General features: G+C 40.8%; 1 protein-coding gene across 1 annotated transcript in view; it reads left to right on the top strand.

Moving 5' to 3' along the window:
- Positions 1-27,215, top strand: part of CNTNAP2 (contactin associated protein 2) — a 2,776,229-nt gene that overhangs the window by 714,177 nt on the left and 2,034,837 nt on the right. The window contains exon 2 of the mRNA XM_069730166.1: positions 18,095-18,205. Coding sequence (XP_069586267.1) covers positions 18,095-18,205 — 111 coding nt within the window. The remainder of the gene's footprint in view (positions 1-18,094; positions 18,206-27,215) is intronic.

Raw genomic sequence — 27,215 nt, 5'->3', positions numbered from 1 at the left:
ACTCATTGCTTGCGCTCTTTTGTGCGGTACTGCGGCCCTGTGACTTAACATTGCCATTTGCTAGCAGCAGATTCTCACCTGCACGGTGGACCCTGGACTGCAAACACACCTAATAACATCTTACTCTTACTCGGTGTGTTCCGCCAGTCCTAACAGAACACTAGCGCCAGGGTCTGGCTGGTAAATGGCGGAGGATCAGCGTCTACAGCAGTACATCCAGCAGCTGGAGGGTAGGTTGGCTGCTCTAGAGCGTACAATCTCAGCTGTGGATGTCACTGCAGTCGCTGTTCAGGCTGCAAGTGTAGCTGCAGCCAGTTTGTCCGCTGCCACCCCTGCTCCAACTATTTCCCGTCTCCTGCTTTCAGACAAGTTTGCTGGTGACAGTAAGCTATGTCGGGGATTCGTGAGCCAGTGCTCCATACATCTTCAGCTCCTGGCTGCACGTTTTCCTATGGAACGGGCGAAAGTGGGATTTATTTTATCTCTTTTGTCGGGCAGGGCATTGGAGTGGGCAACGCCGCTTTGGGAGCATGATAATCGTATGGTGCAGAGTGCTCCTCTCTTCTTGGACGCTCTGAGGCAGGTCTTTTTGGGACCCCGTGTCACCCACGATACCATGCTCCAATTGTTGGCAATAACTCAGGGTTTGTCCATGGTCAGCCAGTTTGCCGTCCAATTCCGGACTCTAGCCTCTGAGCTTGAATGGCCAGATAAAGTCCTTATTCCGGTGTTCTGGAGAGGACTGGCAGACCAAGTGAAGGATGCCTTGGCCATCAGGGAGATTCCCACCACACTGGAGGAGCTCATTTCTATATCTTCCCGCATCGACCTCCGTTTTAGTGAGCGGAGGTTAGAGCGGACCCAGTGTAGGCAGAGGTTTCGGCTGGCTCCCATCTTCACCAGACCTCTAGAATCTCCTGTTCTGGCATCCGACTCCCATGAGGCCATGGAGGTTTCTCGAGTGGGACCTAAGTCTCAGACCGCTCAAGTACCCGTGGTTTGTAGAAATTGCCAACAACAAGGACATTATGCAAATAAATGTCCACGGCGGTTGGGTAAACGATCGCGTCTAGTAACCATTGGAGGAGGTTCACTAGACACAGCGGCATTTTCCTCCAAGCTGTCCTTCAAAGGGACAATCATGTTTGGCTCATCCTCTCTAACAGTTGAGTTTTGTGTGGATTCTGGAGCAGAGGGAAATTTCTTGTCATCTGCTTTTGTCTGCACCACGCAATACCTCTGGTGATGCTCGCCAAACCGGTAACTGTTAGAGTTGTGAATGGGCCAACACTTCCATTACAAATCACACACCAGACTGTCCCTTTCATGTTGTCCATGTCCCCTTCCCACCAGGAGATTATTTCCCTTCTTGCCCAGTCCGAGGGAATGGATGAGATTCTGCTGGGAATACCCTGGCTCCGTTTCCACTCCCCACATATTAAGTGGACCTCTGGGAGGATATTGGGTTGGAGTGAGTCTTGCAAGGGCAGATGTGTGAGAGAGTGCTGACAGGTTTCCACTACAGAGATACCCGCAGATCTTTCTTCCCTTCCCAAGTGCTATTGGAGCTATGCAGACATCTTCTCCAAAAAGGCTGCAGAGACCCTTCTGCCTCACCGCCCCAATGACTGTCCTATTGATCTCATGCCTGGAGCTGAACCTCCTCTGGGACAGGTCTATCCCCTCTCTCTCCCTGAGACGGAGGCTATGTCTCAATACATCCAGGAGAATTTGGCAAGAGGGTTCTTTAGGAAGTCAGTGTCACCTGCAGGGGCGGGGTTCTTCTTTGTGCAGAAGAAGAATGGAGAGTTACATCCATGCATCGATTACAGGGGTCTTAACGCCATCACCATTAAGAATAAGTACCCATTGATCCTGATTTCTGAGCTCTCTGACAGGCTAAGGGGAGCAAGGGTATTCACCAAATTAGATCTGCGGGGTGCTTATAACCTGATTCGCATCCGTGAGGAGGACGAATGGAAGACGGCTTTTAATAACAGGGATGGGCACTATGAGTATCTGGTGATGCCCTTAGGGCTCTGTAATGCCCCAGCCGTTTTCAAGACTTTGTCAATGATATCTTCCGGGATATGCTCTCCACCTCGGTCGTAGTCTATCTGGATGATATTCTCATCTTTTCTCCAGATATTGACTCCCACCGGAGAGATGTTGGCAGAGTCTTCGACCTCCTACGGGCAAATTCCCTCTATGCAAAGTTGAAGAAGTGCGTGTTTGAGCAGAAGTCTTTACCTTTCCTGGGCTATATCATCTCCGCCCAGGGATTGGCTATGGATCCTGCCAAACTACAGGCTGTGATGGACTGGCAAGAACCCCATTCTCTTAAAGCGGTGCAGCGCTTTATGCGGTTCATAAATTACTATTGCCAGTTCATTCCCCACTTCTCAACTTTGGTAGCTCCCTTGGTAGCCCTCACGAAGAAGGGAGCAAATCTCAAATTGTGGTCTGAAGAGGTCTCCAAGGCCTTCACTTCTATTGAGTCTCATTTTGCTAGCGCCTCCATCCTACATCGTCCCGATGTTGATAAACCATTTATAATGGAGGTGGATGCATCATCCGTTGGTGCTGGAGCAGTCCTCTTCCAAAAGGATGCTCAAGGTCGGAAGCATCCATGCTTCTTCTTCTCCAAGACCTTCTCACCAGCGGAGAGGAATTATTCCATCGGGGATAGGGAGTTGCTAGCAATGAAGTTGGCATTCTCAGAGTGGAGACATCTTTTGTAGGGAGCTCGCTTTCCCTTCCAAGTCTTCACAGACCACAAAAATTTGGTTTATTTATGAACAGCCTAGAAGCTAAATTCTCGTCAGGCCAGATGGTCCTTGTTCTTCTCCCAGTTCCACTTCACTCTCCATTATCTCGCTGGAGAGAAGAACATTCGTGCTGACGCCCTCTCTCGCTCAGTTGTGTCAAATGAGGAGGAGAAAGAGGAGCCTCGGCTTATTGTCCCTTCTGAGATCCTGAGAACCGTAGCACCAGTTTCGCTAGAGTCTGTGCCTCCAGGCAAGACTTTTGTACCCATTAATTTGTGACTGGAGGTTCTCTCTTGGGCTCATTCGTCCAGAGTGGGTGGAGACTTTGGGACAAAAAGGACTTCTGAGCTGCTGTTGAGAACGTACTGGTGGCCACATATGGTCCATGACATTGGAGACTTTATTCGGGTGTGTGTCTCCTGCGCCAAAAATAAGTCTTCTCGACAACGGCCAGCTGGGTTATTATATCCCTCGCCGGTGGCAGACAGGCCCTGGGAGATGGTCGGGATGGACTTTGTGGTGGGTTTGCCCTAGTCTCGTGGCTGTACCATCATTTGGGTTATCACCGATCATTTTTCTAAAATGGTGCACTTGGTGCCACTTCCACGGCTACCTTCTGCATTGGCCTTGGCAGCCTTGTTTATTAAACACATCTTCTGCGTACATGGTATGCCGGACAAAATTGTCAGTGACCAGGGTCCCCAGTTTGCATCTCGGTTCTGGAGAGAGCTTTATCATCTTCTCAGCATTGAGTTAAATCTCTCTTCGGCATATCATCCCAAGACGGATGGGTTGGTAGAGAGTGCCAACCAGAATTTGGTCATGTATTTGCGACATTTTGTCTCAGCCAGGCAGGATGACTGGGCATCTTTGCTATTGTGGGCGGAGTTTGGCCGAACAACACTGTAGCCAACTCCACTGGACAGACTCCATTCCTCCTTAACTATGGTCAGCATCCGCGGGTACCTGTGCCTATGCCCTTGTCTTCCACTGATTCCAGGGTGGCAGACTGGGCTGTGGAGGCACAGGACATTTGGGACCGCACTCAGGATGCTATTCGGGCCTCCAAGGAGAGAATGAGGTCCTCCGCCGATGCACATCGGTGCCCCGCTCTGACCTTTGCTCCTGACAATTTAGTGTGGCTCTCCGCCCGTAACATCAGGCTGCGAGTTGAGTCCACTAAGTTTGCACCTCGCTACTTGGGCCCTTTCAAGGTCCTTGAACAGGTTAACCCTGTGGTCTACCGTTTAGCCCTTCCGCCATGCCTGGGTATGACCGACACCTTTCATGTGTCCCTCCCTGAATCCCGTATACATGTCCCGGTTTTCCGAGTCATCTGCCGGGACATCGGGTTTGTCTATGGACGATTACGAGGTGAATGCTATTTTGGGGTGCAAGGTGGTACGTGGCAAAAAATTTTATTTGGTGGACTGGAAGGGTTGTGGTCCCGAGGACGGGTCCTGGGAGCCTGTTGAGCACATTCGGGCTCCACAGCTCATTGCTGCCTTCGAGCGTAGCGAGGTTCAGGGGGGCATGTTAGGGATCGAGTTCCCGCCTCTGCACAGGGGAATCTCAAGCCATCTCTGCTGCGGTCTTCCATTCTTCTTCTGTCGCAGTGGAGCCTGCTCAGCGTAGACGTCGGTCCCAGCTTCTTGCTCAGTCTCACTCTGTGCAAAGGGTTACTGCTGCTTTTCCAGCTTCTGCCATTGAGGCCAATGCTGGGCAACGGCAAGCAAATGCTTTTGGGAATAAGTCCTGCTTTTCCTCTTCTGAGCATGCCCAGGGCAAAATCTCCTATTGGAGATCGAGGGTCACATGCTCAGATACTGCAGCAGATTCCATTGATCCTCCAGGAAGGTCCTGAAGGTGCTCAACTTCTGTGGCAGCCTCCCATTGGTCCTTCTGGGTAGGTCCTGTACATTCGGCAGCTATAAAAGGTTCACATGACCGCACAGCCATGCGCTAGTGTACATTTGTAATCGTGTGTGTTGATGAGTGCAATTTGTTCCTTAAAAAACCCATCCCTTGTGTATGACTGTTCGCGTAAGGTGTATGGCTGCTAACTAGCGCCTGGCTGAACTCACAGCGTTAACACACGAAACAGCGTCTACTGCTGTGACCGCCAGTATGGTGGCACGTGCCATTAAAGCGCTTCTTTAGCCCAAGTCTGGGTGGTTAGTGGCGTCCCCCAGTACGGCACAGCTCACACTCTTGTGCTCAAAATTATTATTTCAGTTTACCTCTTATACCCAGTAGCAGTGCCGAGCGCAAGTAGTCTAGACGGACTCAAATCCCGAGTCTTCGAACTGAGTTTGGTGACTCCTTGCTTGCACTCTTTGTTGCAGTATCGTAGCCCTGTGACTTAACAGGGTTCGCTTCTACCGCCATATAACGCTGCCATTTGCTAGCAGCAGTTTCTCACCTGCACGGTGGACCCCGGACTGCGAACGCACCTAATAACATCTTACTTTTACACGGTGCGTTCCGCCAGTCCTAACAATATGTGCATAGCAATATAAAAAAAGACTTGTTGTGCAAATGTTCAGGCAACTGACTATCGTTTGATGGCTTTAACAGCTCACTATTAATAGATGTAATTTAAAGAAAAAAATAAAATGCTGGCTGTGAGGCTGCCTTAAGCTATCAGGAAAGGAAAAACAAAAAGCAATGTCGTGTTCACATACTCATATATAAGATGACTTACTGGGAGTCTATGAGTAGAGATGAGTGAATCCAAACTTTTTGTTTGGGGATCGTAATGGACAGTTCATCTCCAATGCTAACACAGACTTCTCATGTAAGTCCATTGCAATGTTCAGAGTTCCCGGGGAAGTCTGGAGAGAGAGAAAGAATTTTCCAGCACAAAAATTCGGCTCACCATTTTTTTCAATGAGGTGTGAGTTCTGGTTCAATTTTGAATACAGTTCTGGTACCGAACCGAATTTTGGAATAAATAAAGTTCCAGTCGGGTACCAGAACCATAACTTTTACAGGTTCAGTCATCTCTATCTGTGAGCACTGAACATGAAATATACACCATTCTAGCAAATTACAATGCATATGAATGTTGCATATACAGTAAAGCTTTTACAATCTAGAGTTCTAAAAGTTACAAAAGTGTCACTCTTCCTCATGGACTGGGTCTGGTCTTGCAGTTTTACCTGACTGCACCTTTTTGACTTTTCAAAGACAAGTGTCCAAATTCAAAGCATTAAATTACTTTAAATACTTCATTAAAGTACTTGACTTCATGTATTACAAACTTTATTTTGACTATACAAAATATTTTTTATTTTCCGTGCTACATTCTTTACATTCGTTCCCTAAGCTATGTTTTGTTTCCTTTTCGCTAAGTGCCATTGAGGTTAATAACATTTGATAAACTTCAAAGCCAGTAAACATTTGCAATAGCAATAAATGAGGCATGAAAGCTCATTTTGATTTGCTTTGTAGATCCGTTTCCAGAAATACTTAATTTATGTTTATACATAAATACGAGTCGGCTGAAAAGCATTTACAACCCAATGACAAAACTAGTATGTAATTTGGAGTGTGGATCACAGGGCAAATTTGAAAAACACCTGCAAAAACACTATAATTTACTAGCATGTTTATAGTTTTAAACTACAGGGAAATGTAACAAATTATGCTTATATTAATATGTATTAGATGTGTCGAACACCATATGCTTTCAGATTTCTTAGCAATACAAGCAGATGCAAAAAAAATGCTGTGTAAAAAGAAATGCAACTAGTAATACAATACTATGGTATAGTACAATTTGAATTAAGTTCATTATATCTATTTACTGAATTGAGCCTTGAATATTCAGACCTTTGTTTTAGTTTATAATTTTATTCCCCATAATATAACAGTTCTAAATATTTTTTTTCTTATATGTTAACTAGTGATGAGCGAGTGTACTCGTTGCTCGAGTTTTCCCGAGCAGGCTCGGGTGACCTCCGAGTATTTATGACTGCTCGGAGATTTAGTTTTCATCTCGACAGCTGAATGATTTACAGCTAGTAGCCAGGCTGAGTACATGTGGGGGTTGCCTGGTTGCTAGGGAATCTCTACATGTAATCAAGAAGGCTAGTAGCTGTAAATCATTCAGCTGCCAGGATGAAAACTAAATCTCCGAGCAGTCATAAATACTCGGAGGTCACCCGAGCGTGCTCGGGAAAACCAGAGCAACGAGTACACTAGCTCATCACTAATTTTAACTCCTTATCATACTGTTCCTTTATTACTATTCCTATGAGGAATATAAAAATAAAGTAATAGCAGTGTTATACCAGTTAGGACATTACTACATGCTCACAAACTGACTAAATCGGGTGGGGGGGGGGGGGGACCCCAGCCAATAAGAAGCGATTCCAAACAATAATAAAATAAAACAATTACTTTTATTGATTAAACAACTATAAAAACAGATAAGGAAAACAACAGCCAAAATATAAAGATTTAGGTAAAGGTGGAGTGGCAAAAAAGGTCTGGCGTTAACCAGTGGCTAGTTCAGTGCAGGTGGGGGGGGCAACGTTACAAAGACTAAATTACAAGCTCTGTTGATAAAGTCCCCTGAGAATTCATCCAGTTGTATAATATACCTAGGAGCAGTCCCACTACAGGTTCTGCAATGTACACCAGGATTACACCACTAGGTGGAGTTCAGCATTAATCATATGGCATAACCAACAGGGATCATGAGATCCTTAACTGAAAGCTGTGTTAGACTAAAAATAATCTTTTTTTTTAACCTGCCATGAGATAATGCTGAGGGATATAGTGATAGCTGCTAGCCCTGAGCTCAAAATCTAATCTTCCACTTCACTTATCTCCTTCTCACAATTATTTTATCATTATGATTTTTTCATTTTAAATGTTATCATTAAAAGTCATGTTTTAATCTCAACATCAAGCAGATGCTGTAATCCCCTTTTTTCTCTTTGACTGGGTTTAATATTATATTCAACATCTTTGCATTGATTCAGATAACAGCCTGGATGTCTGTGCTGTAGAAAAGAACATAGTGCACATATTTGAGAAGACCAAAACTACAGAAATAGAAAATTGGAGAATCTCTTAATAGAAGCCAATCAGATTACTGTCTTAACTTTTAAAATAATCTGTAAAAAAGTGTGTTAAAACTTGTTGGCTGCAATCCCTAACCTATACAAATATTCTTAAAGAGGTTGTCCACTACAAGACTTCTCATACCCGTGCAGGCACCATTCCTGCAGTGTCAGCACTCACTCTCCCCAGGACTCTTAGGGTATGTGCACACGCTGCGGATTTTGCTGCGGATCCGCAGTGGTTTCCCATGAGTTTACAGTACCATGTTAACCTATGGGAAACAAAATCCGCAGTGCACATGCTGCGGAAAAAAACGTGCAGAAACGCAGTTGTTTATTTTCCGCAGCATGTCAATTCTTTGCGCGGATTCCGCTGCGGGTTTACACCTGCTCCAATAGAAAACTGCAGGTGTAAAGCTGCAGCGGAATCCGCAGTAGGAACCACGATAAATCCGCAGGAACAACCGCAGCGGTTTTGCACTGCGCTTTTTCCAAATCCGCTGCGGAAAAATCCGCAGTCCTCAAGAATATGTGTGCACACACCCTCATGCGGTTGTTGTGAAATGTGACCTAGGCGCCCAATCAGCCCTGGCATCACTGTCTCTGCCTTCGGACAAATAGAACATGAAGAGGAAGTCAGAGATCAGCTGCAGCCCAAAATTCCTCTTCATGGTCAATTTGTCCAAAGACGGAGAGTGATGCCAGTGCTGATTGCTGATTGGCTGCTGGGGTCACATGTAACAACAACCACACAAGAGCCCTGAGGAGAGCAAATGCCAACACCACGGGAACCATGCTGGGACGGGAGGTGAATATAAGCTTCCTAATTTTATTGGGGCCAAGCATGGGATATGACAAGGAATTGTCTAAGTGGTGGACAACTTCTTTAACCCTACAATTCTGATTGCTATGTCTCCCTCCTTGGATCAGACTGCTGCAAATTGCATTTCATGTATATTGATGAATTGGAGCAATACTTTTTTTTACTAAAAGTATAGAGAGCTTTCGATTAATGTATGGAAACAAAAAACATAGAGGATACTTTCTTGTTTGAGAGAAGCAGCCATTTATAGGAAACATAAGCAAATACACTATGCTATGCTGAAATTGCACAATTCTAGAGTAAATTTGTATTCCATTTATTGCCTATGGTTATAATTGTGAATTTTATGGTGCAGTGTATCATCTGGTTGGGATCTATAGCATTCCTCAGGCTGGACTTTTGGTTTATTAATTGAATGCCAGAAGTAAATTCAAGACTGACAGGCATGTTTTGCTATGTATAAGTGAAAATTTATATTTACTTTACTATATTTTATTAATATTTCATTTAGTGGAATGTATACAGTAGCATTATGCATCCAGTGCCTCCTGGTTCATGTACAGAATGCCAGACATATAACAGACTAACACACATGTATTGCTATGTATCTGGATAAACTTATATTCCATTCACGGTTTATGTGTGCAGTTATGAATATCATTGTGTGGTATATTATTATTATTATTATACATTTTTACAGCGCCATTTATTCCATGGCGCTTTACATGTGAAAAGGGGGCAAATATAGACAAGTACAATAAACATGAGCCAAAACAAGGCACAAACAGGTACAGAAGGAGAGCAGACCCTGCCCACGAGGGCTCACAGTCTGCGGGGGATGGGTGAGGATACACTAGGAGAAGGTAGAGCTGGTTGTGCTGCGGTTCAGTGGATTGAGGATCGTTGTAGGCTGTAGACTTGTCAGAAGAGGTGAGTCTTCAGGTTCCATTTGAAGGTATATGATCAGCTTATCTGGTTGAGATGTATAGCATTGTTCATCCTGAGCTTACAAGCTGAGTTCTCACCTCTGGACAGGCAATGAGGATGGAAGGGCAGTACAGCAGAGCTGACAGTGTTACCATAGCAGGAGAGCTGATAGAAAGCTTGCAATGATACACAGCTTCACATTGACCTTATTTGAAAGGTTCAAGTCATTAATGCTCTATACTCAGCACTGTCTAATTATGCAGGAGGTGAGAAGATCGGCTCTGTATCCATCTCGCTCACTGAGAAACCTGAGCTATGGAGAGGGCATGTTCTCTCTTAAGTGTCTTGCTGCCTGCGTATGATTGGGCCACTCATACAGGGAGAAGTACACCCCCCAGTAAAAACAAACTAATAACACCCACTTAAACTTGTAAAAGTTAACTCACCGTGTGCCAGTACTTTATTTGCTCACATCTCCGCAATGGAGAGGCAAAATGAAAAAAAAAACAATAATAAAAAAATCACATTTTATTCTGCTCTGCAACTATTATACTGTCAAGTTCAGCATGAGAAATATGGTGTTAGGTCTTCTTTAAGGTTTAGGAAGATGAGGGTGAGGATTTCCAGGAATCCATACAGTAGCAATCCCTACACTAGACTCAATTACTACCTACTTAGCACTAGAGATGAGCGATGTTCGAGTTGAACTGTTCACCAATTTCAAATTCGAGCTGTTTTGGGCGGTGTTCGAGTCATTCGACGAACTCGAACAATTCGGACTCGAACAATTCGGCTGTTCGATAACTGTTCGGTCACCAAAAGCCTAACTTGATTTTCACATTAAAACTGTTTATCAATGTTAATATACTGTTTCAGTGTATAGTGTGCAGGGGGGGAATAGATCTGTGCTGAAATAACGCCGATCTCCATTTTTTTTCTTTCCCGCATTTACAGTGGGGCAGTGCAGTCTCTCAGCCTATCACCAGAGTACACACACACAGCAAAGTGCATGTAATGCACACAAGCAAGGGCATGTGTCATTGGCTGTGTATGTCACATGTTCATGCCCTATAAAAACCAGCCATTTTCCCCGTCGCCACCATTTCCTCACTGCTGCAGCTTAGTGTTAGATGGCACCGCTGCTGCTGTGGGCACTATACAGTCTAAGGGCTTGTTTTCACTTGCGAGGAACACGTCCGTGTCTCGCATGTGGAAACGAAGCCTTTCTTGATTTTAGAAGGGCATGACATGCCTATATCTGTGTCTCCTCCTCCTTTTACTACTCCACCTCTTTTCTTTTCACATGACTATATGCACTTGTGACTTTTCCATATGTTTGTTGTTTCTTCTGAGCAGTTTGTCAGCTTTTGGACACCTTTTAAGGTGTTTTCTATGTGTTTTCTATTTGTTTGTATGTGTTTGTGTTTGCCTGCCACTGGTTTCAATGGGGCTTGACGGTGTTCGTTGAACGTTCTATGAACATTCGTCGAACACGCCCAAATTTATGAACCGAACTCGAACACTAGGGGGCTAGCTCAACACTACTTAGCACCGCTTTAATTGACATTAGGGATACCTTTGGTTATATACAGTACTATTTGAGACAAACTATGATTTCTCACAAAATAATTGCTTTCTAATAGCTATAAGATCTCTAAGATTAAGAAAGTAAAATGGTTTTATAATTCTAAGAGAACAGCGCATACACAATGAAGATACACGTGAACATATACTCAGCTTGTTAGCAGCTTGACTACAAAATATCAGAAACCTCAGAGAAACAAAATGAAATAAACAAGGTTAAACAGTGTCAAAGGACCAGTGACCTCCTGTGAAAGAACAGCGCACATTCTCCAGCATAAAACAGTCTACCACTGTTTGTTGAGTGGATGCCCTCAAAGGACTGTCAAATATGCTTCTAGTCTTACTCTTCTTATCATGTTATTCAGTACTGACAGCTTAGCACTGACCTAACATATATTAACTGGTGTGATGCATTAAATTGTTGTAAGAGGAGACTTCCCTGGTTACTTAATGCTGCGCTCTCCCCCTAGGAGATATTCCATTAAAATTTGAAATGTCATCTTTTTTTGTTCTCGTTCTACAACCTTTATTACAACAAAATGATCACAAATCCAGTGTGCTGCACAGGCTGCTCCTTGTTAAGAGCAACAGAACATGCTGTGAATTTATTTTTTGGCTTTAAACTTTGTAAAAAATTGCCAATTGCTAATTATTGCATTGTAAGGAATTAATAATAAAGTGACTTCTCTCATTAAAGAAATGTTTCATATGCTGCCACAGATGCAATGTTGCCTATTGGTAATTGATGCTTTATTTAAAAGAGGGTTTTTGAGCAGTAAATGGAATTGGCAAATTTTGCTTGTTTTAATTACAGAAATATTACTTTTTTCTATTCAGTTGGAGCTGTCATTTTGTCTAAAGTAACAACTGGTTGGAAATTTTCAATAAGCATCTCAACAAATCAACTCATTGAAAGATGGCACAAATTCAGGGGGACAAATTCATATATAAATATATATATGTATCAAAAGTGTCAAAAGTTTACATACCCAGGCAGAATTTTTGCTTTCTCCACCTTTTTTCAAAGACTATGAATGATAACACCAAAAGTTTTTCTCCATTCATGGTTAGTGGTTGGGTGAGGCAATTTACTATCAAACTACTGTGTTTTTTGTTTTTAAATCATAATGACAACCTAAAACATCCAAATGATCCTGATCAAAAGTTCACATATCCTAGTGATTTTGGCCTGATACCATGTACAGAAGTTGAAACAAATGAATTTGAATGGCTACTAAAGGTAAAATCCTCACCTCTTTATTTGTAATCAGTGTGTGTGCATAAAGGCTGAGTGAGTTTCTGGGATCCAGACAGAATCTTGCATCTTTGATCCAGCCACTGACATTTCTGGATTGTGAGTCATGGGGAAAGCAAAATAATAGACAATGGATCTATGGGGAAAGGTAGCCGAACTGTATAAAACAGGAAAAGGATACAAAAAGATTTCTAAGGAATTTATAATGCCGGTCAGCAGTGATCAAACTATGGTTAACAAATGGAAAATCAAGGGCTCTGTAAAAACAAAACCATGGTCAAGTAGACCAACACAAATGTTGTCCACAACTGCCAGGAAAATTGTTTGGGATGCAAAGAAAAACCCACAAATAACATCAGCTGAAAACCAGTGGTGTGGCTGTTTCAAGATGCACAATGAGGAGGCACTTGAAGAAAAATGGGCTGAATGGTTGAGTCACTAGAAGAAAATGATTACTGCGCTAATACCACAAAGTATCTTGCCTACAATATGGAAAAATCACTGAAAATTGAACTTTTTGGCCACAGCTATAAGCTTTACATTTTTAGAGAGGTCAACAAGGCCTATGATGAAAGGAACACCATGTAAAGCACAGAGGTGGATTGCTCGTGTTTTGGGGATGTGTGAGCTAAAAAGGCACAGGAAACTTGGTCAAAGTTGAAGGAAAGATGAATACAGCATGTTATGAGCAAATACTGAAGGCAAATGTGCACTCATCAGCCTGGAAGCTGTGCATAGGATGAACTTGGAACATGACAACGTTCCAAAACACAAGGCTAAGTCGACCTGTCATTGGCTACAGCAGAACAAAGTGAAAGTTCTGGAGTGGCCATCTCAGTCTCCTGATCTCAATATCATTGAGTCACTCTGGGGAGATCTCAAGCGTGCAGTTCATGCTAGACAGCCCAGAAATTTACAGGAACTGGAGGCTTTTGCCAAGAAAATAAAGAACCTCATCCACAACTACAGCAAAAGACTTCAAGCTGTCATTGATGTTAGAGGAGGAAATACACAGTATTAAGAAATGAGGTATAAGAACTTTTGATCAGGGTCACTTGGGTGTTTTAGTTTGTCATTATGATTTAAAAAGTGAAAACACATTAGTTTGACAATAATTTACTTCACATGTATAGAAACATACAGGCCATTAACACCCAGAAACTTATGAAGAACTCGAAGACATCATTGACCCTTATCTCCTCCATCTGATGTCCTGATTCTGCACTGAAGCATTACAATGAAAACCTGCAAAGTGCCCTGGATGAAATTGCACCTCCTATATATAGAACAACTCGGCACATATGGTGACAACCGTGGCACATGCTGCAAACCCGCTTCCTGCAGCAGTGCTCCAGGTGCGCCGAACATCTGTGGAGAAAATCTAATCTACCCAAAGATTTCATCCATTAGAAGTTCATGCTTAAAACATACAAATCTGCCCTTCACCTCTCCAATCAAACCTATTTTAACACCCTCATCACCTCACTGTCCAATAACCCTAATCGTCTTTTTGACACTTTTCATTCCCTACTCAACCCAAGAGTGCAGACCCCAACCACGGATCTCCATGCTGACGATCTGGCAAACTACTTCAAAGAAAAATTTACCACATCCGACAAGGAATTTATCTCCCAGTCCCTTCATACCATGCACTGTCCTCCCTCCCCCACTGCATCTAGTTCACTCTCTGACTTTGAACCAGTTACAGAAGAAGAAGTAATCAGGCTCTTTGCATCTTCTCGCCCGACCACTTAAACCAGTGACTCTATTCCATCAAATCTCCTCCAGTCCCTTTCCCCTGCAGTCACCTCTCACCTAATCAAAATATTCAACCTTTCTCTCTCTTCCGGCATCTTTCTCTTCTCATTTAAGCCTGCCATCATACATCCATTACTTAAAAAACCATCCTTCGATCAAAACTGTGCTGCTAATTATAGACCTGTCTCTAATCTTCCCTTCATCTCCAAACTCCTTGAACGCCTAGTCCACTCCCATCTTATCTGCTATCTCTCAGATAACGCTCTTCTTGTCCCTCTTCAGTCTGGTTTCTGCTCTTTACACTCTACTGAAACTGCCCTCACTAAAGTCTCTAATGATCTACTAACAGCTAAATCTAACAGTCACTACTCCATGCTAATTCTCTTGGATCTCTCCGCAGCATTCGATACTGTGGATCATCAAATCCTCCTCACTATGCTACACTCCAGTGGCCTCAAGGACGCCGTTCTCTCCTGGTTCTCCTTCTATCTCTATGACCGCTCTTTCACTGTATCTTTTGCTGGTTCGTCTTCCTCTCACCTTCCCCTTACTGTTGGGGTTCCTTATGGATCAGTCCTAGGCCCCCTCCTCTTCTCTTTGTATACTGCCCCTATTGGACAATCAGTAGATTTGGTTTCCAGTACCATCTCTATGCTGATGACACCCAATTATACACTTCTTCTCCTGATATCTTGCCTGCATTTTTAGAAAACACCAGTGATTGTCTTACCACTGTTTCTAATATCATGTCATCCTTCTATCTGAAATGGAACTGGTCAAAAACTGAACTCCTTGTGTTCTCTCCCTCTAGTAACCTACCTTTGGCTGACATTGCCATCTCTGTGTGTGGTTCTCCCATTACTCCCAAGCAACATGCCCGCTGCCTTGGGGTCATACTTGATTTCGAGCTTTCATTCACCCCCACATCCGATCACTGGATCGCTCTTCTTATCTGCATCTCAAAAACATTTCTAGAATTCGCCCTTTTCTTACTTTTGACTCTGCAAAAACTCTTACTGTTTCACTTATTCATACTTGTCTGGAATATTGTAACTCTCTACTAATTGACCTCTCTCTTATCAAACTCTCCCCTCTCCAATCTGTCCTGAATGATGCAGCCAGGATCATATTCCTCACCAATCATTATACCGATGCCTCTACATTGTGCCAGTCATTACACTGGCTACCCATCCACTCCAGAATACAGTATAAAACTGTTACCCTCATCCACAAAGGACTCCATGGCTCAGCACCACCCTACATCTCCTCCCTGGTCTCAGTCTACCACTCTACCTGTGCTCTCTGTTCTGCTAATGAACTGAAGCTAACATCCTCAATAATCAGAACCTCCCACTCCCATCTTCAAGACTTTTCACGTGCTGCACCAATTCTTTGGAATGTACTACCCATGCTAATACAATTAATCCTCAGTCCCCACAGTTTTAAGCATGCCCTAAAAACGCATTTGTTCAGACTGGCCTACCGCCTTAATGCATTAACCTAACTAACCCTTGGTGGACCATTCAAAAAACTTAAACCCCAATCAGTTTCCTCGCAACATGTTCTCATTCACTTTATGCAGTTAATTAGGCCTCTGTGTCTGTACTGGTACATATTTAGGCTATTATTAACACCTATAATATCGCCTTTAATCAAAATTAAGCCAAGTGATAATTATTACTAACACCAAGAATTAACACCAGGCCATAACATATGAGAAAATACAAACTTTATTTTGAACATATCTAAAACCATATACCACACATAAAATTATGGAGCAACCAAAATACAGAGACAACCGACAGGTATGACTGGAACAGTGGCAAAGAACTATATATATGTAAAAGGAGTAACCTTCCAATCAATCATATAGTGCGTATATACACACCCGCAAGAAAGAAAGAAAAAAAAATCCTGCAGGTGTAGCCAGTAGTATCCCCAATGCAGCGGTCATAGATGACAATGCCCAAAGATTATTTAAATAGAATATAAGAAATATGTATGTATTACTGTTAAATATATTAAAAGACTAATAGGGATTAAATATATCTTAGTAACAAGTGCAATGTCACCGACAGCCGCAGCATCATGGACAACCACCGTGCAGTCACCAAAATGTTCACAGTACATATAGAGGAAGGACCATAGTTACCAAATGTAAGCCACCAGTCAGGGACCCACGACACCCTTGTTATTATTATTGCGGTGAAATATGTATAAGTATATATGTATGTAGTGAAATATGTATAGATTTATATGTGTGACCAGCAGTAGTTTAACATCTGCCCTGAAACTGCAGGTCTCACAAAGGTGATAACATATGGTATCCTGACCAAGCAGTTTACTGTTTCCAATCTTGACAGAGGGTCTGCTGGGAACCAGGAAGAAGGGGAATATTTCACACCTTCTAGCTCTTTTGAAGAGAGATGTCAATTACAGCCTGACACTATCTATCTGTGGGAAACTTTACACCAAGAATTTCAGAGAACATAATATATTCATAGGTGGAGTGGCCATGGGCCAATGAAAAAACAAGCAAATATAATATTAACCTGAGGGGCTGGTCTAGAAATCTGACCTCCAGGGTGACTCTATAAATCAGGCCTGTATACATAGAATCATGTTCACAGATTGAGGGCAGCTGAGCTGATGTGATCCAGTCCATCCATTCCCCCCTCAGGGAGCAGAAAGCAGATTACAAAGTTAGCTATTTCTGTAAGTTTTCTCCTGCTTATTTTTTACAACTGTTTTGCATATTTGTATGTCTTTTTATTACCATATTTTTAAACCTTTTGCTTTATTGTAAGCACTATACCTTTTGTATTAAAGCATAAAACTTTTACAAGTTGAACCTTGTATGTTCTAAAGAATCCATAGCCTTAAACTGTGTGATCCTTATGATTGGCAGACAGTAGTAGTAATATTTCTGGGACTCATCGCCAGTGTGTTCGGTGAGTGGTGGCAGCGTGTATGAGCGGGTGTGTGGCCTGGATCGGTGTGTGATTTATGCTCCCATTACAGCATAGGACAGAGTTTGAATGCTAGTCTGACAGAGGGGAGATAGATTAACCCTTGCAGGCACAACCCCAAGTTGCGTGCTGAGAGCGGGTACGTGACAAATTGATGGCAGCACAGTGGGATCCGTGATAATTATTAAATAAAATTATTTATTACTATTATTCACCCAACCACTAACCATGAGTGGAGCAAATGTTTTGGTGTTATCATTCGTATTCTCTGAAAAAGGGCGAAGAAAGCAACAATTCTGCCGGGTTATGCAAACTTTTGAGCACAACTGTGTATCTCTCTCTCTCTCTCTCTCTCTCTCTCTATATATATATGTATAAATTTGCCTAGACCATTACAAAGTTGACTTGATGCACAACTAGTCTAATTAATAAGTGGCAGAGCTTCACAATACCTCAATATTTTAATATGAATATAAATTCAATGCTAAGCCTACTGGTTTTCAAGCAAAGCCGAAGACAATGAACATGGCAAATGGGCTAAGATAGAACTTGTTACGTTTTAGAACAATGCAGATTTACATAGCATTCTGGTTTTGCTAAAAGCTAACTCTCATGGGAATTCTAACAACTTCCATTAGTGGTTGGCTAACTCTCATGGGAATTCTAACAACTTCCATTAGTGGTTGTCACTTTTTTAAATGAAGCAGATAACTGTGAAATGGTCAAATAAAATATTAAAATACTTTACACAATGCAAAGCTAAAATTAAAGGAAAAAGTGTCTTTCAACTAGGTCATAAGGAAACATTACATTCTCACCAGTTGATTTCTAAATTAAAGCTTTTTTTGCATTGCTAAATCTAATGATTATTATTTTCTCATTGTCATATGTGGATTTTGAATAAGTTTTGTTTTGTTTTTTCTCTTGTATTTTAACAGAAAAATGTGATGAGCCCTTGGTTGCTGGTCTTCAACCCCAGTCCTTTAAGAGTTCATCAGTAATGTCTGGAATTTATGCCCCTGTATATGCCAAACTCAACAGGAGGGAAGGTAAGATAACACTTGAGGCATTGTACTCAAATTAAAATTGTTATTTTGTTTTAAATTCTTTAACTGTGCATTTAAGGTAGATTCAGATGTGGAGCAAAAAATATGCTGTGTAATTTGCCAAAATTATACAATAAATTTGCAATATTTAAAAAAATTCAACCTTAAAATATTCTATAACAGAACTAAAATACCCATCAAAAATATCCCACTAGAAACTTTATAGCTATAGTGGAAGGAACGTATCATTTAATAGCCAATACCGAACCACAGCCTGTTGCCAAGGAGCCATTATTACAAATGAGTAAATATATTGAGTGGAATTGAATTTTACAAAAATCCTCATTTGGCAAAATTCTGTGAAATGGCGGCAGTCATCTAATTATGTATATTAGCCATAATAGATAATGAAGTCATGTCTGATTGTCAATAGTAAATAAAAATTGTTTTCTAAGGTCACTGATAAGGGCCCTGGTGGTTCAATCTCAACAATTCTATTGGTGGTGTATTTACATTCTAACAACCATAAATTTAGTGTTTATACTCCTTCGGGCATCTCCCAGATGCTTTAATCATTTACCTGCTCTTTTCTGATCTTAGCAGTCATAAATACCCTCATTACTCATGCACTGTACTCACAGATCAAAATAGAAAAGAATGGAGAGTTTTTCTGCTGCATCCATATCAATCATGATTGCAATTGTCATGTGGGTAATCATGTGATTGCTCTCCCAGCTCTCTCCTCTTCTGCAGTAATTTATCGCGCGCGTAGATGCAGGAGATTCGGCACTGGCATAGAAGAGGACAAACCCGGGGATGCAGTCACATGATTACCCGCATGAATACTGCAGTCATAATCTCACTTGACATTTAAATGCCAAAGTTTAGTGTTTACTCTGCTAATTTGTCAGAAGCTCTCTCTTCAAAGATTGCATCATCTTAATATTATATACAGTTAAGTCCATATATATTTGGACAGAGACAACATTTTTCTAATTTTGGTTATAGACGTTACCACAATGAATTTTGTACAAAACAATTCAGATGCAGTTGAAGTTCAGACTTTCAGCTTTCATTTGAGGGTATCCACATTAAAATTGGATGAAGGGTTTAGGAGTTTCAGCTCCTTAACATGTGCCACCCTGTTTTTAAAGGGACCAAAAGTAATTGGACAGATTCAATAATTTTAAATAAAATGTTAATTTCTAGTACTTGGATGAAAACCCTTTGTTGGCAATGACTGCCTGAAGTCTTGAACTCATGGACATCACCAGACGCTGTGTTTCCTCCTTTTGATGCTCTGCCAGGCCTTCACTGCGGTGGTTTTCAGTCGCTGCTTGTTTGGGGGCCTTTCTGTCAGAAGTTTAGTCTTTAACAAGTGAAATGTATGCTCAGTTGGGCTGAGATCAGGTGACTGACTTGGCCATTCAATAATATTCCACTTCTTTGCTTTAATAAACTCCTGGGTTGCTTTGGCTTTATGTTTTGGGTCATTGTCCATCTGTAGTATGAAATGACGTCCAATCAGTTTGGCAGCATTTAGCTGGATCTGAGCACACAGTATGGCTCTCAATACCTCAGAATTAATTCGGCTGCTTCTGTCCTGTGTCACATCTTCAATATATACTAGTGACCCAGTGACAATGGCAGCCATGCATGCCCAAGCCATCACACTGCCTCCGCCGTGTTTTACAGATGCTATGCTTTGGATCATGAGCTGTATCACACCTTCGCCATACTTTTCTCTTTCCATCATTCTGGTAGAGGTTGATCTTTGCTTCATCTGTCCAAAGAATGTTCTTCCAGAACTGTGCTGGCTCTTTTTAGATGTTTTTTAGCAAAGTCCAGTCTAGCCTTTTTATTCTTGATGCTTATGAGTGGCTTGCACCGTGCAGTGAACCATCTATATTTACTTTCATGCAGTCTTCTCTTGATGGTAGATTTGGATATTGATGTGCCTACCTCCTGGAGAGTGTTGTTCACTTGGTTGGCTGTTGTAATGGGGTTTCTCTTCACCATGAAGATTATTCTGCAATCATCCACCACTGTTGTCTTCCGTGGGCGCCCAGGTCTTTTTGCATTTATGAGTTCACCAGTGTTTTCTTTCTTTCTCAGGATGTACCAAACTGTAGATTTTGCCACTCCTAATATTGTAGCAATTTCTTGGATGGGTTTTTTCTGTTTTTGCAGCTTAAGGATTGCTTGTTTCACCTGCACGGAGAGCTCCTTTGACCGCATGTTTAATTCACAGCAAAACCTTCCAAGTGCAAGCACCACACCTCAAATCAACTCCAGGCCTTTTATTTGCTTAATTGAGAATAACATAACGAAGGGATTGCCCACACCTGTCCATGAAATAGCCTTGGAGTCAAATGTCCAATTAATTTTGGCCCTTTAAAAACAGGGTGGTATACGTTAGGGAGCTGAAACTCCTAAACCCTTCATCCAATTTTAATGTGGATACCCTCAAATGAAAGCTGAAAGTCTGAACTTCAACTGCATCTGACTTGTTTTGTTTAGAATTCATTGTGGTAATGTCTATAACTAAAATTAGAAAAATGTTGTCTCTGTCCATATATATGGACTTAACTGTAGCTTAGGAAGGAGCATACCAGCTGGGTCAGAAGTTGAAGAGGGGGTAGTCCTGGGTTGCCAGAGACCTTTCATTGATGTAGGATTGTAGTTCTAATGATGAGTCATGCAGGGAAAAGAGACTTCCTGTTCCTACATAGAGCTTAGAAGGATTCAGCTAGTCAGTTCTTAATCATGAAATGTCATAGATCTAATTTTCTAATGGAAAACAGAAAAATTATCTGGGTAGAAAGGCAAAATGAGCAATTGTAAGTATACGAAGCTATATATTATTCCGACTGCAATATATTAGGAAGGTGGGAGTGCTTCTTTAACATGCAGCCTATGGTGAAGCAATAAGGTTACTTCTGACTGCTTTTTCATCACAGAACAGTTTGGTGCATATTTTTACAATTTATTCAGATTATGGTCAATACCTTTAATTTTTTTAACACATCATTTCATTCAAAGCAGTATTGATTGCAATAGTACATTTTTTATTAGAACGTTGCTTTTAAAATTTGTAATGGTCCTTAGGTTCTTGGGTAACTTGCTGTGGTTAAAACTCACGGGCTCAACTGATCTGATCTTTGCTCGTTTGGCATGATAACCATGGAATGAGATAGGTAAATTAGTACCCATGTTCTATACTGCTTGATTAAGGTAAAAGTACTCATAATGGCTCACAATAGTTAATAGTTTAGGGATACTTAAGAAACTTTTTTCTGGATTTGATTGGTTGGTTAAGTGTATTTTACATTAACCTTAATTTGTAAGAAATCAGCAAATCTTTCTATATGTGTCATTTTGTGCAAAACTTTTTGGTTCAGGTCACAAATTAGCTTAAAATCGCTATACTGGTCAAAATTTGATAATTTCTGAACCATGACAAATGGATGTGCTGATCTCTTCTTATGTTCTGTGATCAACACCGAGGGACAATTTAGAGAGAATTGCTGACTTTTTTCATTCTTGATTCATTTCTTCTTTCTATGTCTCTAAGGGTTTTTATCTATACAGTACATTACAATGCTGTGCACAAAAGTTAAGGTGTTTAAAGCTTATCTACAACACTTATGACTGCTTATTTTTATAAAGTAAATGTAATTGACAATAAATGTTAGATCAACCCCAAAAATGCAACCTACACTATTGTATTCATAATTGCTGCTATGGCAAAAACATTCATATTATGGTATAGGGTTAAAATCAATAATTAATTTTGTAGAAAAGCTGAAAACTGACAGCCTGTTAGTAATGCACATTTTCTACATGCTGTGTTGTTTTGATCGAATAAAAGAAATCATCTGGAAATTAAAAGATCTGCACTTTAAGACTAGGAAATAACTTTTTTTCACAGCATTTTAACTTTTGTTAGGTAATAAAAATGCACTAAAAGCAAAACATCTTAAGTGACATTATCTAAATACCTGAAAAAAACATCTAAAAGTATTTGTGTTTTGAAGCTTTTGCTTTATGAAGAAAACCTCTGTCTATATGCCTATTAGTCATTAAGGAAAATCTATTCTGGACACCCCATTATGAGAAAAGTGGCACTGTATAAAAGCTGCTACCCCTCTCGCAGACAGAGCCATCCATGTAATACATTAATGTCTACTCAAGGAAAGTAAATCAAATGGTAAAACTGGAGAGACCAAAAGTGCAACCAAGTGGTATAAAACATTATAGGTAGCTCACCTGATGGGATTATGACAGTCACAACTCCTATAGAGGCTTGTAAAGGCTGCAGCAGGGTCACCAATTAGGCACAATGCAATAAATCAGGAATACAGTGGTTCAAAGTCCGCTCTGCCCATGGTCCAAAGATATGATCACACGCGATGGTGAAGCATGAATGTGGTTAATTATGTCAACGCATTTCAAGTTTTTCAAACTTCTTCTTCAAGATCAAATTATCATTGTGGTCTGGTCCATATAAGAGGTTTGAAAACCTTGAAGAGTGTTGACATAATGAACTGCATTCATGCTTTACCTTGATCTGTGATTGTATCTTTGGAAATTGGGCAGTGCAGACTTTTAACCACTATATTTCTCACTTATTGCAATGTATTCAAGGGAAGTATCAAACAAGACACAGCTTTTCTGCGAGGATAACATCTGAGCACCAGGGATAGTAAATCCAGATCCTTGTCACTTAGCTATTTCAGCTCATATTTGCAAAATTGTTGACTTCATAAAAACCCTTTAAAATAATACAATTTAAATGGGTATTCTGATATACTATATCCCAAACTGTAGGAGATGTAATAATAATGCTATTAGCAAATACCTCCAATTAGAATGGTAGAATAGTTCTGCTTAGCTATTTAACTTACGCCATGTGCAGGGCATTGCAGGACCACTAACAACTAGTGTTGAGCATTCCGATACTGCAAGTATCGGGTATCGGCACGCGACCAATCAGAAGCCGCGACGTCATTCTCATTCACAAAACTCCTAATTCTAGGAATTAAGGACCTGCGAATGACGTCGCGGCTTCTGATTGGTCGCGTGCCGGTCACATGGGCGGCACGCGACCAATCAGAAGCCGCGACGTCATTCGCAGGTCCTGAAGGCGCTCATTTTAAACAAAGAAGTCGGACGGTTACCAGCGTGATGTCCAGGGGCCGCCGGAGAGGTGAGCATATCAATATTTTTTTATTTTAATTCTTTATTTTACACATCCCTATGGATCCCAGGGCCTGAAGGAGAGTTTCCTCTCCTTCAGACCCTGGGAACCATGAGAATACCTTCCGATACTTGATGTCCCATTGACTTGTATTGGTATCGGATATCGGTATCGGCGATATCCGATATTTTTCGGGTATCGGCCGATACTATCCGATACCGATACTTTCAAGTATCGGACGGTATCGCTCAACACTACTAACAACTAGTTATCTGTCACTATATGAGTGGTCATAACCATGGAAAACTATGCCACTGCAATGTGCATTTTAATGCAATTTGTTGCCATTTCATTGCTACATGTGAACCCATTCTGCTTGAAATGTGTGCCTAATGATATGGCGTCAATCAAACAAAGTGAAGTAGTAGTGTAAGTAGAACATACTGTACATTACTGCATTTATCATTCATTTAAATAGCACTATCTCAATTCAATGTTGTCTGCATATCTTCAAGGTTACCTTTGCACAAAAACGTATAGCTCAGTAGTGTTATGCTCATTTACTTTTTAACAATGTAACAGGACAACCACAGTCATTTCAATTTCACTCTCTGTTACATTCAATATAAACCGATGGTCAGGAACTGTCATTTACTGAGACAGTCATTAACTATTAGTGAGCACTAGGTCTACAGCATAACCTTCATTCGTTTTCAATAGGTCAGTTTGGTTTTTAGAAAGTTGCATATCCAATGTCACACTTCTTTTTCTATGTAGTGCATTTATAGGCTTTAATAAATGAGCCATGAACAGTAAAAGTGCATTATTTCTACATCTAGTGAAGTAAGCATAAGGCACTGTAGCAAAAGTTGGAATGGGGTTTATATGGCTCTGACAGCACGCAGAGACTTTATGGCTAAACAAGTACATAACACAAATGAAAATATGTTAAATACACAGACATTCTGAAAAACGTACACAAATGTTCTTATAGGAAAACACACAAGAACAGATCACAAGTCCTAATAGGGATAAGTGGACCCGTGGAAGTTTGGGTTCTGGTACTCGACCCAAACTTTATTTCAAAGTTCAGTTTGGGTACCAGAACTGTACTCAACCTTGAAATAGAAGTCGAACTCCATTGAAAAAAATGGAGACCCAGATTTTTGAGCTGGAAAATATTCACTCTCTCTCTGCAACGGACTTCCCCCGGAACTCCAAACATTGCAACGGACTTCCAGAAGGAGTCCATGTTCTGTCTTTAGCATCCGACACTAACTGTCGGGTACGAATCAAGAACTTTTAACTTCCGGTTTGCTCATCTCTAATGTCCAAATATACACATCTTACTCAATGCAGGTAGCAGGGTATAGAAAGTAAAGTAACTTTTTTGTAAGTCCCTACATTCATGACAACGTTTCTAGAGGACAAACAAGTTGAAGCACAAAACTACGCTTTAGACATTTATGGGTCTGAGTTGATGAGCTGGTAAGCTTCACAGTATCTACTATTGTTAATACTTGACTTTTGCTCCTAAAAAATCTGTGTGAACCTATATTTTTAATTGTTATACCTTCTATATTTTAAAATTAAAACGTACACTTTACATATTTATTTATTATTGTACTTTTTTTATACTGTATTAATATGTTATATACGTTGCATATTGTATTGCAGATTTCTATATACTGCTCCTTAAATATCATGCAGATTGTTGAGACCCCATCATTACTCAGTTCAAAAGGCAAAAGTGCTCAGCTCAATAAAAAGTCTGTAAGCCTGTATACCACTATGAGGATTTATGTAACAGCCGGGCTAAATGTCTTCAGTAATATGTGGAGTTTTCTGGACCTGTATCCCCAAAAATCTGTAGCATGGTTAGGGATAAGAGATGAAGGAATCCAAACTTAAAAGTTGGAGTTCGTATTGAACAGTTAGTGTCCAGTGCTAAATGCCGGACACAGAAGTCTCCCGGAAGTCCGTTGCAAAGTTTGGAGTTCCAGGGGAAGTCCAGGAGGAGACAAAGAGAGCAAGAAAGAGAGAGATAGAGTTTAGGTTCTGGTTCAAGTTCGAGTACAGTTCTGGTACCTAAACTGAACTTTGGACTAAAGTTTTGGTTGGGTACCAGAAATAAAACTTCCACGGGTCTGCTCATCCCTACTGCTCATCTCTAGTAGATACTCTTAAGCACTGAAAACAAAATTACTCTGTTTAAAGGCTACTAACAGTGATGACATTTAAATAATATATATATATATTTTTGGTTTTATAATGGTTTACTTTAGTCTAAAAACAGTTACAGAATATGTAGATTGCTATACAGATAAACTGTTGAAAAGATGTTTGTTTGACAGCTGTTGTGGGAAAAAAATGATTGGGCATGTGAATTTCAAAATGCCCAATCCTATTTTGTTAAGGAACATAAGTTGCCGCTACAGGTAATTTGGCAGTGTTTTTTTCTTTAATATGACCAACAACTATAACAAGGTGTATGGATCTGATAAGCAATTTGAAACCTGCTTTGAATTTTGAATATTTCTCATGTGAGCTTTACCAGGAAAGCAAAACATGCTAGATTTGTGGTCTGTATGTCCAGGAGGCTGTTGCTTTAAATAGTTCTCCTGTAACAGCAATGCTCTTTCCTATACTGCTTTCCCCTTCTAACACAGCCCTCATAATATCTTATCTCTATATACATAGAAACATATTAAGATTTGAAAGTCCTCAGTGGTTGATTCCTTTTAATAGCTAATTGAAAGGATGGTAACAAATTACAAGCTTTTGAGACTACTCAGGTCTCTACAGCAGGCAGAGAATAACACAAAATCTGAAGAGTCACATATTATGTACAACAGGACAGAGGAAAAATGAAATAGATAAGACAAGTGATGTACAGTAGAGCTATCATTTTGGGAGAGGTATAAACAGTTGTGGTCATAAATATTGGAACAGTTCATAGATAAGGAGTGTGAAAGTTTTATTGTCATGTGATTGAGGTTTGGTCTGGTTTTTATGCCTCCACAAGGTCAGAGGAGCACATTCCTTAGTTGATATAGACAGAAATAAATCCAAAATAAATCTATGTGCCACATTAATTCCTGCTCTAGTGTGTCAAAGGTTGTCCTAAGTTTCTACTCCCAGACTCTTCTGTCTTTATGAGATTTGAAGTTAACTTTTAATACAAGCAATTTCATGTCCATAATGCTGTGATCATGTATGCAAAAATGTTTCATCACAGGTAGATCTATTAATTTTTAATTTATGGTGTGCAATGAGTATTCATATTCATCCTTGTTCTAAGTCTTTGCCCTGTCTCCCCTACATAAAGACCGCCAGCTGGACATTTGTTGCACATAATTAAGTGCATCACATTAGATGTGATGCAGCTGAAAGTTCCTGGTATTTTGTTGTCCTGATGTGAGTTGGGTATCTTTATCTTGTCCGCATTTATTATTAATGGACAGGTTTTCATTTTTTCTGGTTGCAGGGAATGGTTCCTCTATCTATTGGAGAGCACAAGGAGCTTCTGACAATGATGTTTCTTACATTTGAGAGCTGTCTAAAACACACAAAAGTGAGGGATCTAGAAATATGGATTTTAATTGGGCATCTTTTTGTAGTAAAGGTTGTAATTTCTTTGTAGCACCCCTTAGGACCTCCAAATTTCGATTGTAGGTGAATACTAGAGGCACCCGGTTGCTTTTTGCTTTATTTTGTAATGTAGGAGGTGATTCCTTGATATTATGGTGGCCGTTAGTGAGGCGTTGGGTCAAAAGAGGATGCACCCATGTTCTTCTTCTCCTCCTTCGTGGA

This window comes from Ranitomeya imitator, chromosome 6, assembly GCF_032444005.1.
Source record: "Ranitomeya imitator isolate aRanImi1 chromosome 6, aRanImi1.pri, whole genome shotgun sequence".
NCBI lineage: Eukaryota > Metazoa > Chordata > Amphibia > Anura > Dendrobatidae > Ranitomeya > Ranitomeya imitator.
The sequence above is the reverse complement of the archived record's forward strand: the minus strand, read 5'-3'. Positions and strand labels throughout refer to the sequence as shown.